The sequence below is a fragment of the Ovis aries genome, chromosome 19, assembly GCF_016772045.2.
Source record: "Ovis aries strain OAR_USU_Benz2616 breed Rambouillet chromosome 19, ARS-UI_Ramb_v3.0, whole genome shotgun sequence".
NCBI classification, from domain to species: domain Eukaryota; kingdom Metazoa; phylum Chordata; class Mammalia; order Artiodactyla; family Bovidae; genus Ovis; species Ovis aries.
Window position 1 is genome coordinate 51,114,317 of NC_056072.1, and position 19,069 is coordinate 51,133,385.

The following is a 19,069-nucleotide window of genomic DNA, read 5'->3' on the forward strand; positions in this document are numbered from 1 at the left end:
GTCATATCCAGCTCTTTGTGACCCCATGGACTACAAGGCTTCTCTGTCCTTCACCATCCCCCAGAGTTTGTTCAAACTCATGTCCATTGAGCCAGTGATGCTATCCAAACATCTTCTCCTCTGTCGCCCCCTTCTGCTCCTATCTTCAGTCTTTCCCAGCATCAAGGTCTTTTTCAGTGAGTTGGCTCTCCACAACAGGTGGCCAAAGTATTGGAGCTTCAGCTTCAGCGTCAGTCCTTCCAGTGAATGTTCAGGACTGCTTTCCTTTAGGATTGACTGGTTTGATCTTCTTGCAGTCCAAGGGCCTCTCGAGAGTTCAAAAGCATAAATTCAGCAGTGCTCAGTCTTTCTTATGGTCCAACTCACATCCATATGTTATTTTTCTCGGGCTACTCTTGAGCTTCTTTCTTTGTTTTCAGTTTTCGAGTAAGTTCATTTGCGATGTGCTCTGGCATGGATTTATTTGGGGGTATTCTGTTTAGGTTTGGGTCAGCTTCTTAAATCTCTTATGTTTCAGTTCAGTTCAGTCACTCACTCATGTTTGACTCTTTGTGACCCCATGGACTGCAGCACACCAGGCCTCCCTGTCCATCACCAGCTCCCAGAGTTTACTCAAACTCATGCACGTTGAGTCGGTGATGCCATCCAACCATCTCATCCTCTGTCATCCCCTTCTCCTCCCGCCTTCAATCTTTCCCAGCATCAGGGTCTTTTCAAATGAGTCAGCTCTTTGCATCAGGTGGCCAAAGTATTGGAGTTTCAGCTTCAGCATCAGTCCTTCCAATGAATATTCAGGATTGATTTCCTTTAGGATGGACTGGTTGAATCTCCTTGCAGTCCAAGGGACTGTCAAGAGTCTTCTCCAACACCACAGTTCAAAAGCATCAATTCTTTGGCACTCAGCTTTCTTTATACTCCAACTCTCACATCCATACATGACTACTGACCTTTGTTGGCAAAGTAATGTCTCTGCTTTTTAATATGCTGTCTAGGTTAGTCATAACTTTTCTTCCAAGGAGTAAGTCTCTTTTAACTTCATGGCTGCAGTCACCATCTGCAGCGATTTTGGAACCCCAAAAATAAAGTCTGCAACTGTTTCCACTGTTTCTTCATCTATTTCCCATGAAGTGTTGGGACCGGATGCCATGATCTTAGTTTTCTGAATGTTGAGCTTTAAGCCAACTTTTTCACTCTCCTCTTTCACTTGCATCAAGAGTCTCTATAGTTCTTCTTCACTTTCTGTCATAGGGTGGTATCATCTGCATATCTGAGGTTATTGATATTTCTCCCGGCAATCTTGATTCCAGCTTGTGCTTCATCCAGCCAAGCATTTCTCATGATGTATTCTGAATATAAGTTAAATAAGTAGGGTGACAATATATAGCCTTGACGTACTCCTTTTCCTACTTAGAACCAGTCTGTTGTTCCATGTCCAGTTCTAACTGTTGCTTCCTGACCTGCATACAGATTTCTCAAGAGGCAGATCAGGTGGTCTGGTATTCCCATCTCTTTCAGAATTTTCCACAGTTTATTGTGATCTACACAGCCAAAGGCTTTGGCATAGTCAATAAAGCAGAAATAGATAGTCTTTCTGGAACTCTCTTGCTTTTTTGATGATCCAGCGGATGTTGGCAATTTGATCTCTGGTTCTTCTGCCTTTTCTAAAACCAGCTTGAACATCTGGAAGTTCATGGTTCACGTATTGTTGAAGCCTGGCGTGGAGAATTTTGAGCATTACTTTACTAGCGCGTGAGGTGAGTGCCTTTTGTGCCGCAGTCTGAACATTCTTTGGCATTGCCTTTCTTTGAGATTGAAATGAAAACTGACCTTTTCCAGTCCTGTGGCCACTGCTGAGTTTTCTAAATTTGCTGGCATATTCAGTGCAGCACTCTCACAGCATCATCTTTTAGGACTTGAAGGAGCTCAACCAGAATTCCATCACCTCCACTAGCTTTGTTCACAGTCATGCTTCCTAAGGCCCACTTGACTTCACATTCCAGGATGTCTGGCTCTAGGTGAGTGATCACACCATCGTGATTACCTGGGTCGTGAAGATCTTTTTTATACAGTTCTTCTGTGTATTCTTGCCACCTCTTCTTAATATCTTCTGTTTCTGTTAGGTCCAGACCATTTCTGTCCTTTATTGAGCCCATCTTTGCATGAAGTGTTCCCTTGGTATCTCTAATTTTCTTGAAGAGATCTCTAGTCTTTCCCATTCTACTGTTTTCCTCTATTTCTTTGCATTGATCACTGAGGAAGGCTTTCTTATCTCTTCTTGCTATTCTTTGGAACTCTGGATTCAGATGCTTATATCTTTCCTTTTCTCCTTTGCTTTTCGCTTCTCTTTTTTTCATAGCTATTTGTAAGTCCTCCGCAGACAGCCATTTTGCTCTTTTGCATTTCTTTTTCTTGGGGATGGTCTTGCTCCCTGTCTCCTGTACAATGTCATGCACTTCTGTCCGTAGTTCATCAGGCACTCTATCAGATCTAGTCCCTTGAATCTATTTGTCACTTCCACTGTATAATTGTTAGGGATTTGATTTAGGTCATACCTGAATGGTCTCGGACTTCCCTGTTGTCTCAGAGGGTAAAGTGTCTGTCTGCAATGCAGGAGACCTGGGTTTGATCCCTGGGTCGGGAAGATCTCCTGGAGAAGGAAATGGCAACCCACTCCAGTACTATTGCCTGGAAAATCCCATGGATGGAGGAGCCTGGTAGGCTACAGTCCATGGAGTCGCAAAGAGTTGGACACGACTGAGCGACTTCACTGTCACTTTCACTTGTCACTTTGAGTGGTCTAGTGGTTTCTTCAATATAAGTCTGAATTTGGCAATAAAGAGTTCATGATCTGAGCGACAGTTAGCTCCCGGTCTTGTTTTTGCTGACTGTATAGAGCTTATCCATCTTTTGCTACAAAGAATATAATCAACTTGATTGTAGTGTTGACCACCTGGTGGTGTCCATGTGTAGTGTCTTCTCTTGTGTTGTTGGAAGAGGGTGTTTGCTATGACCAGTGCGTTCTCTTGGCAAAACTCTATTAGCCTTTGCCCTGTTTCATTCGGTACTCCAAGGCCAGATTTGCCTGTTACTCCAGTGTTTCTTGACTTCCTATTATTGCATTCCAGTCCCCTATAATGAAAAGGACATTTTTGGGGGGTGTTAGTTCTAGAAGGTCTTGTAGATCTTCATAGAACCATTCAACTTCAGCTTCTTCAGCATTTCTTGTTGAGGCATAGACTTGGATTACTGTGATACTGAATGGTTTGCCTTGGAAACAAACAGAGATCATTCTGTCATTTTTGAGGTTGCATCCAAGTACTGCATTTCGGACTATCTTGTTCACTATGATGGCTACTGCATTTCTTCTAAGGGATTCTTGCCCGCAGTAGTAGATAGAAAGGTCATCTGAGTTAAATTCACCCATTCCAGTCCATTTTAGTTTGCTGATTCTTAAAATGTCGATGTTCACTCTTACCATCTCCTGTTTGACCACTTCCGATTTGCCTTGATTCTTGGACCTAACATTCCAGGTTCCTATGCAATACTGCTCTTTACAGCATCGGATCTTGCTTCCATTACCAGTCACATCCACAACTGGTGTTTTTACTTTGGCTCTGTTTCTTCATTCTTTCTGCAGTATGTCTCCACTGATCTAGAGTAGCATATTGGGCATCTACCGACCTGGGGACTTCACCTTTCAGTGTCATATCGTTTTGCCTTTTCATGCTGTTCATGGGGTTCTCAAGGCAAGAACACTGAAGTGGTTTGCCATTCCCTTCTCCAGTGGACTACATTTTGTCAGAACTCTCCACCATGACCCGCCCGTCTTGGGTGGCCCTACGCACATGGCTCATAATTTCATTGAGTTAGACAAGCTGTGGTCCATGTGATTAGATTGGTTAGTTTTCTGAGATTGTGGTTTTCAGTCTGTCTGCCCTCTGATGGAGAAGGATAAGAGGCTTATGGAAGCTTCCTGATGGGAGAGACTAAGGGGGAAACTGGGTCTTGTTCTGATGGGCGGGGCCATGCTCGGTAAATCTTTAATCCAATTTTCTGTAGTTGGATGGAGCTGTGTTCCCTCCCTGCTATTTGCCTGGGGCCAAGGCGGATTCTTGACCAGAGGGCTGTCAGGGAAGCTCTCTATGTTTATGTTTTGCCAAATTTGCGGAGTTTTCAGCAGTTGCTTCTTTGAGTACTTGTTCAGTCCTACTGTCTTTTCTCTTCTTCTGGGACTGTGAGGACACAAATATTAAGATTTTCTGACATAGTCCCATGGAGTTACAGTCCCTGAGGTTCTGTTTAATTTGTTTCAGTTTGTTTTGTGTCTTGTTCAGATTGGATATTTTCCAGTGTTTTGTCTTCTAATGCTGTTTTTTTTTTCCTCTCTCTCCTCTGTATTCTACTGTTGAGCGAGCCATCCACTGAGTTTTTTATTTTGGCTGTTTTTCAGTTCTAAAACTTTCATTTGGTTCTTCCTCATATCTTCTATTTCTGTGCGAAGATTTTCTTTCTTTGCTGTGGCTTTCTAATTTTTTGAATTTATTTCAAGCATATTCACGATTCGTCATTGAAGGATTTTTACAATGCCTGCTCTAAAATGTTTGTCAAAGGATTCGTACATCTCTGTCATCTTGATGTTGGCCTCTACTGCTTCTTTTTTCTTTCAGTTTGAGATCTTCCTGGTTTAGGATATGATGTGCGATTTCCAGTTGGAACCCGGATATTTGCATATTTTATTGAGATTTTGGACCCTATATAAACTTCCTCTTTCTGTTGGCTTTCTCTGACACCACGCCAGTAGGAAGTGAGGGCTGCTGCCTTGTTACTGCCAAGTGAGTACAAGTGCAGGGGCCCCACTTGCCCTCTATTGACACTTGAGGGTGGGGCACTGCTTTTTACTGTTTGGTGGGTGTGGGAGTTCTAGTGACTCTGCTGACAACACAGGACAGGAGAGCCCTGGATACAGCTGTCAGGGATGAAAGTCCTCATTCCCTCCTTGGTCTTCTCTGACTACACCCAGGCAGCACGTTGGGTACCTCGTTACAGCCCTGCAAAGGAGGAAGTCCGAGCTCCCCACATGGTCTTTGCTCATGTAGGTGAGGGTGAGGCTACAGTTTTTCCTATGATGTATGGCTGGAGTACAGTGCTTTTTGTCTAAAGATGTTCTGTCTTTCTAGGCTGTTCCTTTTCTGATCCTTTATCTAGGGAATGCAGGCTTTCATTGGGCCTTTTTAGTCTGTGCCTGTTGGCATTCCTGGATCACCAATATCTTTTGCCTCAAGTCTGAGATATGTCAAATGAGAATATACAGGGAATTCACCATGATGTCATTGCTCAAGGCCGAAAGTCCTTAGTGAGTCTGCTTCTCCTCTCCAAATTCTCAGAGCCCTCTTATATTTGTTTAAAACAAATAATGTTAGGGCTGTTTTTTTCTTTGGTATTTAGCAGGAAGAATAAAGACTTGCTAGAAGTATGTATATTGATTTTGAGTTAGTGAATGTTTATTTTCAGTAGCCTTGTCCATTAGCGTTTTCCATCATGGCTTCTTCCTTTTCTTTTATGCCTGAAGTCCTTTTTTTTTTTTTTTTTGATTAATTACTTTAGTTAGTTAGTTTTGGCTGTGCTAGTCTTCGTTGCTGCTCAAGGGCTTTCTCTAGTTGTAGTGGCTTCTCTTGCTGCAGATCACAGGCTCCAGGCACGTGGGCTTCAGTAATTATGGCCTACGGGCCCAGTTGCTCCATGGCAGGTGGGGTTTTAGTTCCCAAACCGGGGATTAAACCCGTATCCCCCACATTGGCAGGTGGACTCTCAACCATTGGACCACCAGGGAAGTCCCCCTGATTTCTGCTCCTAGATAAGACAGTCCCTGTGCACTCCTCCACTCTGCTGGGTGGCTACTTTGTACCTCTCTTCTCTTCTCAAACCCAACCCTCTCACCAGATGACCTGGCTTTCTACTTCACAGAGAAAAAACCCACCAGAAGAGAACTTTACCAAATGCCCTCCACTGCCCCACTGGTACCTGACTGCATCTGTGGCTGCCTGGCCTGTTTCCACCAAGAATGGCCCATGCTTCTGCTTCTGCTTGACCCCACCTCCTAACCCCTCTTGCCCATTCAGAGACCTTGTTTCAGCAGTTCTTCTTTCTCTCCTTCAACATCAGTTTTTACTTTCCAGTAGATTGTTCTCTTTGGCAATAAAGGCATGAACCTGCTTCTGTTTTCGCCTTAAAAATACAGACTTCTCTCTTTTACCATCCAGCTCCATTTCTGGACTTCCTGACTTTGCTCTGTGCATGGTTGTGCACGGGTACTTAGTCACTCAGTCATGTCTGACTCTTTGTGACCCCATGGACTGTAGCCCGCCAGGCTTATCTGTCCATGGGATTCTTCAGGCAAGAATACTGAAGTGGGTTGCCATTTCCTCCTCCAGGGCATCTTCCTGACCCAGGGATCAAACCCGAATCTCCTGTGTCTCCTGCATTGCAGGCAGATTCTTTATCCTTTCATCAAGGAAGCTCGGTCTTTACTCCCTCTTACATTGAAACTCTTTGAAAAGTTTTTCATTTTTGTTGATTTTTCCCCACTCTTTGTCTCCAGTACCTCTTCTCTAATAGTTAAACATACATCAGACTGGCTTTTGCCTCACAACGCTAACAAAACTACTTTTATCAAGGTCACTAGTGACTTTTACACTAAGTCCAGTGTTCAGTTCTTGGACCTGGACATTGATCCATCTTGATTGGACTCAACTGGTCCCCTACTCTTCCTTGAAGAGGTATCTTCACTTGGCTTCTCTCCTGATTTTCTACCTACTTGGCTGCTCCTTCTCTATGTCTTTTGTTGATCAGTCATCATCTTCTCGATCTTTTAATGTTCATGAGCACGAGACTCAGTGCTATTACACTCATCTCACTGATGATTTCTTCTTGTCTCATGATATTTAGACACAATCTGTATGATGATGATTTTCCAATTTGTATCACCAGCTCAGATTTTTCCTGCAATCTGGACTAGTTCATCCAGTATTCCCACTGGACACTAATAGGCACCTCAAAGTCCCCATGTGCAAAGCTGAACTCCTGGTCTTCCTCAGTACTTGCTTCACTTACAGCCTTCTACAGCTCTGTTGGGGGCAATACCATCTGTCTAGTTGTTCAGCCCTAAAGCCCCAGAGTTCTCCTAGATTCCTTTTTATCTCATTGTACACATGCCGTTTGTTGACCAATTAAGCTGGCTTTTACCGTATCCCGAATCTACTCCTTCCCACCACCTCCTCTGTAAACCACGTGGCCCCAGGTCACCTTCATCACTGTGCTGGGTGCCTGTAAGGTCGTCCTTACTTGTCTCCCTATTTATAGTCTGTACCGTACGTAACAGTGAGCGGATTCTGTTACTATGTCACTTCCGTGCTCCATCCTCTTTGTCCCCGCAGGTCACTGTGAGTCAGCTCTAGCATCCTCTGATAACATGGGCCACCCTGCCGTTCCTCAGACTTACCAGGTTCACCTGTGGCAGGATCATCTGGGGAAGTTATATTTTGTTTTGAAAGCCACTGGTATGGAGAAGGAAATGGCAACCCACTCCAGTGTTCTTGCCTGGAGAATCCCAGGGACGAGGGAGCCTGGTGGGCTGCCGTCTCTGGGGTCTCACAGAGTCGGACATGACTAGAGCAACTTAGCAGCAGCAGCAGCAGCAGAGACAGTTTTTAATTGCTAAAACATGTTTTGCTTGTGGAACTGTTCATAGCATCTACTGGGTAGGGGCCAGTCATGCTGCTAAACAACAAGTGCACAGGAAAGCCTCTTGCTAGGAAGAATGATCCAGACCAAATGTGTATAGATGCCAAGAGGGAGAATCCTATTCTCATCTAATAAGCTGTATGTCTATCTTACTGATAAAGTTACAGACTTGGAAAGTTGATGTTATCTGTTCAAGATAACTCAGTCTGATTCCACTGTTTTTTATATAATTAAATTTATTTTTAATTGAAGGATAATTGCTTTACAATATCGTGTTGATTTCTGTCAGATTCCACTGTTTTGACACTTAGCTTTTGTAGTAGATTCCTTGTTTTGGTCTGAATGTTTGTAATCCTTTTGAAATTCCCATGTTGGAATTCTAGTGCCCACTGTGATGGTATTAGAAGGTAGAGCTTTTGGGAAGTGATTTGTTCATGAGGGTAAAGACCTCATGAGTAGAATTAGTAAGTACCCTTAAAAAAGATCCCAGGGAGCCCCTTAAAGCCACCCACCATGTGAGACAGGAAAAAGTGCCAGCTATGAACCAGGAAGAATGCCTTTACCTGACCCTCTGGCACCTTGATCTTAGACTTCCTAGCCTCCAGAAGTGTGAGAAAGTTTTCCTGTGTACAAGTCTCCCTGTCTGTGATATTTTATTATAGCAACCTAAATGGACTAAGACATTGCTAGACTTTGAAAAAGATATTTGGTGAGACACAGGCTCAGTGAGCCAGATTTTGAAGACATGTACCAATTGACTTCAAGGAAAGTGAACTCAATATTTATAGAACATCTAATTAATGTAACATTAAAGCGTGATGTTAGATCCTGTTACTAAGTGGTTCCTTTGGAGTATCGTTGTGTCCATTTTTCAGAGTAGGAAGCTGAGGCCCAGAAACAGTTTAATAACTTATTCAAATGTATAGTTACAGTAATGGAAGAGCAAGAATTTGAATCCAAATGTGTCTGACTCTAGAATTGAATGCTTATTAGGGCACAAAAATGGTAAGAGCTGAAACTGGGGACACGATAAAGGGTTTTTTTTCCCTCTTCCTTCTTAATGCAAAGTCCTTATGACAGTATTTTTTAGAACATGTACTAGATGTCTGAAATTGTGGATTATTCACGGCCTTTTGTTTCCAACCCCACATATCATAATTCCTAAAGGTACATGATAGCAGTGACAAGCGAAATCCAGAGTAAATTCATTCTCTCGTTTGTTAACCACTAAGTGATCACCTTCACTGTAACAAACTGCAGAATATATTTTGAAGAGATATGGCTGTAAAATTTTTAATTGTTAAAATGAAAATAAAATATCTTTGTTTGAAATACATTATTAAAAAATGACTTCTGAAATTTATGATAATGAATAAAGTAGTTGGAGCATAGAAAAAATAAATAAATAAATAAATAAAAGCCACTGATACTCAGCTGACATTGTCTTAAGTTTATTATTTTTAGAGAAATTGACATCTTTCTGATTGAAAACTTTTCCTAACCAGAACTGTTGTTGTTGTTCTGCTGTTGCCAAGTCACATCTTACTCTTTTGAGACCCCATGGACTGTAGCCCTCAAGGTTCCTCTGTCCATGGAATTTTCCAGGCAAGAATCCTCGAGTGGGTGCTCTTTTCTTCTCCAGGGGATCTTCCTGACCCAGGGGTCACACCGCGTCTCCTGCATTGGCAGATGGATTCTTTACTAGTGTGCCACCAGGGAAGCCCAACAAAACTCTTACTCTCTTTTTATTCACCTCTTCTTTTATATCCCTTGGAAAGGTTTTAGAGTTTTATTTACACCAATCCTATGGCTTGATGCACATATATTTTGTTATTTTGAATGAGATTCTTTTCCATTATTCTTCCACTAGTTGTTGGTATGTACAAAAATTGTCGGATTTATATATTTACTTTGTAACCATTTCTCCTTGGGAACTCTTAAATCTGAACTCCCTTTCCAACTTTAATTACTCTTTGGTTGATGCCCTCATATGTTTGGATTCCTCTTGACTCTGTACTTGCTTTGGATCCTGTACAGGCTCTCTTTCTCTCAGATCTTTTCTGGAATACCTCCTGCTTGCCCTCAGGCCCTGGGCTCTTGGGGAAATGAACATATTTTCAATAGGTTTCCCATATGTTTCTACATTTGCTTCCTTTTGTCCCTCTTCTCTACAAGGATGGTATTTTTAAAAATTAATGTACATTTAATTTTCTTAATTAATTAAGAGACTGGGACAGAGGGCCTCTCCTTGGCTGTCCCCTGGCTCTGCACAGGACCTCTGTCCAAGCACTTAGAACTCTGAATACAATTTCCAGTTTACCTTCTCTTAACCAAGCTTCATGATCACTTAGAGCTTGGAATGGATTTAGTTTTCCATGGATATTTGTTGAATGAATAAGTAAATGACTGAAATATTTGTCTAGTCCTTTCTAGAACTTCCAACTACCTTTATTGGGGATAAAGATACTTGGGAATTTATTTTTCAAGTTACTTTCCAATTCTTCTGCTGTTTTTTATTTTTTCCTAATCAATGTGTATATATTTTGTCATATTTTCACCTAACCTTATTTCATAGTGATTTCCACCAATATTATACATTCTAAACAACTGTCGATTTGGCAGTGACGTCTTTCATTGATCTAACGCATAATGACCACTGGCACACTCACTATGTAATTTTCCGTAGCCTGCTGAGTCTGTTGACTTGGATGTTGCTCTTGCTGACTTGATGATTCTTTCCTCCCTCTCAGATTCAGGCTTCTTCAGGGGAGACCAAGTACGCTGGTCCTTTGGACTGTGCGAAGAAGCTATACAAGGAGGCTGGGATCCGAGGGATCTACAAGGGGACTGTACTCACACTCATGCGAGGTAACCTTTGAGCCCTCCACCTGTGGTGGATTTGCCACTGGGAGGCCTTGCCTGGATCTCTGGATTAGCCTTGGCACCATACATGCCACAGCCTTGACAGGGCTGGCACGGTGTGTCCTGGTTTTAGGCCATTTCACCTCTGGCCAGCATGGACACGCATGAGAATGGGGGGACCTTCCATCCTTCTGGTAGGCTGGCCCTCAGGGGTGGAAATCATGACAGTAGCAGTAGCAAGTAGATGGAAATCATGGCTGGAGGGATAAGTGGGAAAAAAGAATAACATAGGAGGCTTCCCTGGTGGTCTGTGGTTAAGACTCCAAGCTTCCAATGCATGGGGCATGGGTTTGATCCCTGGTGCCATGTGGTGCAGCCAGAAAAAAAAAAAAAAAAAAGAATGACTTAGTAACAGTGGAGCTCTATTTGGCTTGAGAGGCATGTCCTACTGGGGTGGCACCAGGCATCAGAGATAGCCCTGAGATGGCAGCTTGGAGGAAGGCCAGATGTTAGCTCCAGTTAAAACTGCTTGGAGTGGGCATGTTAGTGGGGACCACTCAGAGGGCCTCTGAAGGTGAAATAGTGTCATGCTTGTTTGTGCTCACTGACACTGGTGCTGGCCCCAGAGCCACCTCTGATCACTGCAGGTAGGAAGTGCTGCTGAGGAACTTCTCAGGAAACCTTCAAGGGTCCAATGCCAAGGTTGGCTCTCCTAAGATCAAGAAATCTGTGAGGATTTTCTGTCATTTATTTTACATCTTTCTTTCCACTAACAGATGTTCCAGCCAGTGGCATGTATTTCATGACATATGAGTGGCTGAAAAATATCTTCACTCCAGAGGGAAAGAGGTGAGGAGAACAGAAGAGCTTAGAAGCCACTTTCCCTCATTACCGGTAGGTTGCCCTTTCCCATTAGTGGGTCTGAAGGCAGAAATGGGACCTGCTTCTGTCTCCATGTCTACTTCCCTCTTGTTACTGTTGAGCCCCAGCTAATACCAATACTCTTACTCTGTGCCTCGCCCAGTGGAGCAAGGGTTTGAAACAAGTACAGAAAACCTCCTTCAAAGAGTGGCAGCTACCTTGTCACAGGAGTCTTGGCCTTGGACCACCTCTGTCCAGCCAGTGCCTCCCTCTCTGTGGCCGCCAGGTCTGCACAGAGGGGGAAGATCTGAATGCTACTCCCGCAGCCTTTGTGTGACCAGGGCTGTGTTTTGATGTTCTGCAGCGTCAATGAGCTCAGCGTGCCTCGGATCCTGGTGGCTGGGGGTTTTGCGGGGATCTTCAACTGGGCTGTGGCAATCCCCCCAGACGTGCTCAAGTCCCGTTTCCAGACTGGTTAGTAGGGGAGAAGAGGGGTGGATGGGGTTGGAGTGGGCCCCCAAACTGGCTGACCCTGGGATATGGAGCTCTTAAGGTCTTAGGCACACTCCCTCTCCACAGTAGCTCTCAGCGAGTATCTGGGCAGCACTCTCCCATGTAGTCATTTGTGTCCTGAGAATGTGAGACTCATTTTCTTGTCAGCCTAAACATAAAGTAACTGAGAGAAGGGCTTCCTTGGTGGTCCAGTGGTTAAGACTCCACTAGATGGGACACAGGTTCGATCCCTGGTGAACGAAGATCCACATGCTGCGCAGTGTGACCAAAAAAAAGTGAGAGAAGTCACGTCAGCCTTCCTTCCCCCACATGAGCGGAAGGACTATTTCATTGTTCATTCTTTTCCCCGTTCCCTCGGCACTAGTATAATCCAGACATTGGTTTGTTCCAGGGTGAACTGTGTTGTCTGTGGACTGGTCCTGGGTGACCCACACAGTAGCCTCTCCCTGGTGCTGTGGCCCTGCAGGAAGACTTGACTACAAAATTGTCCCCTTGTAGGTCACCATGGTCAGGTCAGAAAGCTTCTTGAAGCCTTAACAGTTGGGTTCTGCCCACAGCGCCTCCTGGGAAATATCCTAATGGTTTCAGAGATGTGCTGAGGGAGCTGATCCGGGATGAAGGCATCACATCCTTGTACAAGGGCTTCAATGCAGTGATGATCCGAGCCTTCCCAGCCAACGCGGTGAGTGACTGGCGGGGGCTATGCTTTTTCCGTTTGGGGCTCAGAGCAGAGTGCAGGTGGTCCAACTTTTGCTTGCTTCTGAGATTGAACTGGGGGCTCAGTTTTTCTGGAGTCCAACCCTCAGCCAGAGCCTCCTTATTTGTCCCCTTTCCTAAACCTCTCAGATGAATTACCTTTGTGATTCCCCAAGGCGAGGAGCTTTGACTTCCTGCCATGGCCATCAGAAGTGGCCAGCTGTGGGACATTTATTTTCTTTCCCTATTAGGGATGAGAAAGCACAACTTGATTCCATGACTTGGGGCATGGGTAAGATTAGGAAGGGGTTTTGGTCCTGACAGGGCCAGCTGAGCACAACGCTGGGGGTCTCTGTGAGTAGCCACAATTCCTATTGGCTTTTCTCTTCCTTCCAACCCCTTCTCAGGCCTGTTTCCTGGGTTTTGAAGTTGCCATGAAGTTCCTTAACTGGGCCGTGCCCAACTTGTGAGGCTGAAGGCTGCTCCAGGCTTCAGGATGCCAGAAGCTGTCATCCAGGAGGAACAGTGGGCGGGACTAGGCGGTCCTGAGGTGTGAGGAGAGGGGGATGGTGGGATGAGAGCTCTGTGCATGGACCTGTTGAGACCATTGTCTTAATCACACCCTCTACCTGGTGTAATTTGCCATTTTGCAACTTGAATCCTCTCTTGTCAATTTAAGGGATCTCATGAGGACTTGGAGGTGGAGTTAAGTAGCTTCTAGACCACATACCACCCGTGGCCAAGGTGCTGTCTGCCAGTTGACTACAGGCCCTCCTACACCCAGAATACTCTTCGAGAAAGAGGGACTGTCAGCCTCTCACTGGAGATACTCTGCATGTTTTCAGCCAGCTGACTAGGAGCTGGGGCCTTCCTGGATCCCTAGCCAGGAACACCCACCAGGGTATCCTCTAATCCTGGCCTGCACAGCTCCAGGTCCACATGGGAATGTGGACCTGAGGCCCGCATCTGTCTGTCCAAGCAGACTGAGCAAATGTGCCTAGGGGCAGAGAGCCTGTTAACACTCGGGTTTTGTTTTGTTTTTTTAATGCATGCAAGTAATCAGAATTAAAACTAGAGTAGCCTAATTTCCCAGGAGTCGGTGGAAAGCTTTCCCTCCTACACAGCAAGGAGAGATTTGAATAGACCATCCCAGCTTGCTAGGATAAGTGAGAAAGTGAGAAAGCCCAGGGTGTAGGAAGACTCTTTTTGCACACTCTTTTCTCATGAGAACGCCCTATTTGGACAGGAAATAATAAATATTGTTTCCAATTTTCGCATCGTGTGAAATTTTTTTCTTTTGATTCTGGGTCATTTCAGCAAACAGCCAGGGGCCTTGGTGGAGGCTGTTAGGCATCTAGCAGCCTTCCCTGGATGGAATTCAGACAGCAATTTCAGCAAGAGAAAGAGGAAGAAGTCTTGGCCCACCTAGCCTTCCCTGACTGCCCCGGCCCCAGCCCTGGCCCCGAGGGTCAGATTGGTGGGGTGGGATAAGGCAACCTGACTGGCAACTGTTCCCATAGCACTTGGGGGTCGCTGTATGATCTGATGTCTGGCCTTACTTATCAGGCTGAAGATGATGACCGGGTGCAGCCAGGGGAGATGAGGGAGTCAGCGTGGAGAGTGACACGCTAGCCCGTCCTTAGCTGGGGGAGAGAGAGGCTACCAGAGCTGGGCTTCTCTGGCGTTGACCCATCTGGCAGTCACACTTCCGCTGGCACTTCCTGCCTCACTGCAGCTGCACAGAGATCCTTGGACTTTGGCTTCAGAGCTATCAGTCAGCATAAATGGGTGAGAGGGGAAGGGACCCACCCCGATCTGGGAGTGGGTGTGGGACCCACCCCCATCTGGGAGTGGCTGTGGCCAGTTTGCCCAGAAGCTGAAGATTTGGGGGTTTAAGGAAGGAAGCTTTATTCCTGGTAAGATATTTCTGGATGATGGTCAAGTAAAAAAAAAATAACTGCTTTAAGGATGAAAATTGTTTGTTCTCTTCCTGGGAAGATTAATTAATTCAGTGTTAGGCTTTCCCGTCTCATGCTGCAGGATACCTTTGTTTAATCTCTCACTGATGAGGAGATGCCCTCCGAGGTGTCTCCTGAAGCTCTTCTCGGCACTGCTCAGTCCTTGAGACAGTCCTGAGACCTCAACCTTTTCCCGGGAGCCCTGGGAGTGCGTTTGCATTCTAGCTAAATGCCAGCCATTCCCATGGCTCAGGATCACTTTTACAGTCTCCTGCTTCTGAATAATTTGCCCTTTGAAACAGCTTCCATTGGAAAGTGGAATATTTTGATTCTTTGATGCTAGTGCTGGTGGATTCTTTTACTCCTCTGGGGATTCAAGAGATGTGAAGTCAAAAAAAGGGAAGCCCCTGGAGGCATATGTGTGAAGGGAGCAGAGCAGATGGTGAGTAACCCTCTTCTGGCTGGCACTTCCTGCTTATGATGCACTTTGAAATGCCACCTGTTCCTGATATGTCTCTTCTCTCCTTGATGGGGGTAAGCGTAGGGGAGAGATTGGGGCCCCCTTAAGGAATTTCTTAGACTGCTACAGACAGCATTAAGTAGAAGCCAGTAAGGGTTAAAACAACCAGCCGGTGAGAACAGCCTTATCCAAGCACAAAGAGGAGTATAACTGGGTCAAAGGTAAAGGACAGAGGGGAGGCTGTTCCAACCTCAGCCTGTTAGAAGCAATAGCAGCACCATTTCTGCTGTAAGGTCATAGCCTCTCTACCCAGAGTTCTTTTAGGCTAGAGCCCCCTATTCCTTTCCTAACCTCTTCAGGGATTCATTCTCATCTTTTTACCCCATGTAACTCAGTGTTTGGGCTTCCCTAGTGGCTCAGTGGTAAAGAATCCGCCTGCCAATGCAGGAGATGCACGTTTGATCTCTGGGTTAGAAAGATCCCCTGGAGAAGGAAATGGCAACCCACTCCAGTATTCTTGCCTGGGAAATCCCATGAACAGAGGAGCCTGGTGGGCTACAGTCCATGAGGTCGCAAAGAGTCAGACACAACTTAGCAACTCAACAACAGCAACAAACTCAGTGTTTGATGGGTAGGGGTTTATACCTCCACTTTCAGATGTGGAAGCCAAAGCTCAGATAGGGTAAACTGATCTACCAAGATCATCGCCAAGTGGATATCAGAATGTGGCTGACAGAGTGGTGTCTCAGTGTCCACAGGCCTAAAGAAAGGCTTGTGACATTATCAGCAGTCCTGGGATTCCGTGACCCAAACTCCAAGAGCCTGCCTGTACTGCAGGATCAAAGCCCGGGCAGCTGGCCTGTGTCAGGCCAGGGACAGCACACAGAGTCCCAGCAGACACAAGGAAGGTCAAGGGCTCCCTGAGGGCTCCTTTTTTCTACCTCTTTGCTCTAGTTGGCATGCAGGCCTGCGGCTCTCCAGCTAGGGCTCTCCTTTGCTTCCCAGGTTCTGTCCTTGCTCTGAGATGTCTCAGAGGCAGACCCTAGGTCCATTGTAGAGACTGACACTTCCTCGGGACAGTGTCCGGGGTTGGGGGCAGGGGGAGTGGTGGTCATAAATGGCTCACAAGTGCAGAAACAAGCAGCCCAAGAATTAACTGCTCCTTTGAGCATGGCTGCTTATTAAAGTAACTGGACCAAAGGCAGTGGCTTCATGGGAGAGGCACTATGGAGGCTTGGGTGAGGGCAGAGGAAACAGTGTACTTCCTTATTCCCCTCTGGGCACTGGAGGCTCGTGGACACTTCTAATGCAAAATAGAAACAGGTGATGGTAGACACTAAGTATGAAGGGAGACTGGGCCAGGGGACTGGTATGTAGAGTGAGTCAGATGAACAACAAGTCCCAGGAGATGGGTGGGGATTGGGCTAGGCTTAGAGAAGCAGCCCCTTGGGGCAGAGGAGAGGGAGGTGTCCCTGCTGGGGGTGAGTCCTCCAGACCAGGTGGAGGGCATCAGAGGGCAGACAGTGATGCCCTCTGTCTGCATCAGGGGGTCTGGGCCAAGAGCAGGGTGTCCTCCAGAGAAGTCTAGGGGACTATGAATGTCTCCCTTCTTCCTGGAAAGAGTCGGGGGGGAAAAAACCTTTTAAATCATGAACCTGTCAAGAGCACAGGAAATAACTGTTCCATTGGAAATAGCAGTTGGTACCCTACCCATGTTCATTATCACCAGACTCACTGCTCTTAGACTAGACAGGTGCCCCACTTGACTAAGCATCAGTTCAGTTCAGTCGCTCAGTCATGTCCGACTCTTTGTGAACCCATGTATTGCAGCCCGCCAGGCCTTCCTGTCCATCACCAACTCCCGGAGTTCACCCAGACTCACGTCCATCGAGTCTGTGATGCCATCTAGCCATCTCATCCTCTGCTGTCCCCTTCTCCTCCTGCCCCCAATCCCTCCCAGCATCAGAGTCTTTTCCAATGAATCAACTCTTCGCATGAGGTAGCCAAAGTACTGGAGTTTCAGCCTCAGCATTATTCCTTCCAAAGAAATCCCAGGGCTGATCTTCAGAATGGACTGGTTGGATCTCCTTGCAGTTCAAGGGACTCTCAAGAGTCTTCTCCTAAGCATAGTTGTAAACAATTCTGAGAACTGGCCCCATGGTGTCCATGTCTGTTCTGAGGTTGGTAGTGTGGCAGCCCGCGCAAAATGATGACTACCTTCTGGGTGGTGAGTATATCTGTGTTGAGTAGAGCATCTCGCAGGACTCTGGGGCCTCCTCTTCTGTCTACCATGGTCTCTGTATTTCTCTTGCTTTCAAGGGTCTCTGCTCTTGACCTTTCCCACCCACCATTACTGGCTGTTGGCAGCTGTTTCCCAGTTACTGGCTGCCTTCGGGTTCAGTTGCCATGGTAACCCCCAGTGGTTCCGGTGGACAGGCTTGAATGAAGGCAATCCTAGAAGGGTGAGGATCGAAAATGTGGGGCTTGGGCCTCTCTTATTCTCTCTTGTTCCAAGGCCCTGTTCTTTTGCCAGCTCAGCTGGACCCTCATGAAGGCCCTGGGAACTCCCCCTTGCTATTGAAGGGTTTCCCCAGAGGGTCAGAGATGGATCCCAGCTCTGAGGACCAGGTGCAAGGGGAGGAGAGTCAAGCTGGACCTGGAGGCTGGCTCTCCATCCTTCCTCTGAAGCTGGTCTTTGGAGACAGGTGAGGAGCAGCTATGCAGTTCCCGATTTCTGTGGTCCTCATTTCCTCCAGGTCTGAAGATGCCTTTGACTGCCATGTTTGCTAGCTGGCTGGCCGGCTGGCTGACCAAGCTAGGGTATCTGAGACTAAGCCAGGAGGACCAACCTCCTTCAGGCAGGGGCTGAGAGGGGGTCCTTGGAGTGACTGAGAGAACCTGCCCACAGTCAGTTCTGTCGTTAGTCCTGGAGTAGCTTCCTCTTACCCTGTTTGCAACTGAAGTTGGAGTCCTGATTGTATAGCTGCCTTTCCCCCTTTCAAATGTATAAAACCTGACAAATGGGAAAACTAGAGAGTGGAGTTGCGAAGTTGCCTTTCTAAAAGGTTAATGGTAGGATTTCTTGAAGTAGGTCATATCCCCAGGTGTGGCAGGGCAGTGGGAGTCCCACCTTGGTTTCGAGTATGGGCTGACTCCTGGAAAACTTGGAAGGGTCAGTCTACACAGGAGCAGAGGCGAGTTGAGGAACCCTGCCCCTCCAGCTTCTCATTGCCCCGTCCTTACTGAAGTCTTTATATTCTGAGATCAGACACATAGCTTTGAATCAAAGGATCCTAATTCTGAGACTGAGGTCAGGAGAGCAGTCTCACTGGCTCTTCTTGCTGTGTGAAAATTTATTATTCATTTATTTAGTAAATCTTTAGCAAGACTGCAATAAGGACCCCAGCAGGGAATGAGCTGGACACTACTCTTCCCCTAACAAAGTTGATGGTTCAGAACTTCTCCCAGGAGTCAAGAAACTTGTCCAGGGAGACACTGCTCTTTGGAATCACAGACTTGCCTGGCCTGGGGGCTGGGTGGCTTCTGCACCAGTGGGGATCAGGTATTCCTGCTTCTAGATGCTCAGTTCCCAGCAGCACTGAGCTCCTGGATGTGTGCCAAGACAAAATGAGAGGTCCTAGTGAGGATTTAATTAATACTGGATAATTACCAGGCAGAGCTTAACCATCCCAAATGCCTTTCAGATTCCCAAGGCTATATCTAGTCACTTTCTGACTTGGCCCAGCAGAGAGACAGGATGCTGTCCCATGCTTACTGGGACTTTGGTCAGCACCTGGGCTGTGTTATGAACACACTGGGAAGGTTTCCACTTTTTTCTCTTCCTTTGCAATCTGCTGTAGGTGAAAGTGCAGCTTGGGAAATAGCATGGCCTCTCCAGATTGCTTAGGCCCCTTCCTAGGGACAAAGGATAACAGTGTCTTGCCATCTGCTGAAACACCATCAAGCAATGCTGGCCCAG

General features: G+C 46.2%; 1 protein-coding gene across 3 annotated transcripts in view; it reads left to right on the top strand.

The window, feature by feature from the left end:
* The window catches only part of SLC25A20 (solute carrier family 25 member 20), a 37,900-nt gene extending 23,954 nt beyond the window's left edge, over positions 1 to 13,946 (top strand). Inside the window, exons 5-9 of one of the 3 annotated variants that reach the window (XM_042235710.1) lie at positions 10,491 to 10,608; positions 11,379 to 11,451; positions 11,828 to 11,937; positions 12,534 to 12,658; positions 13,352 to 13,946. In XM_042235710.1, the coding sequence (XP_042091644.1) occupies positions 10,491 to 10,608; positions 11,379 to 11,451; positions 11,828 to 11,937; positions 12,534 to 12,658; positions 13,352 to 13,393 (468 nt within the window). In that variant the 3' untranslated portion in view covers positions 13,394 to 13,946. 3 annotated transcript variants of the gene reach the window in all.
* Positions 13,947 to 19,069: the final 5,123 nt, after the last annotated feature.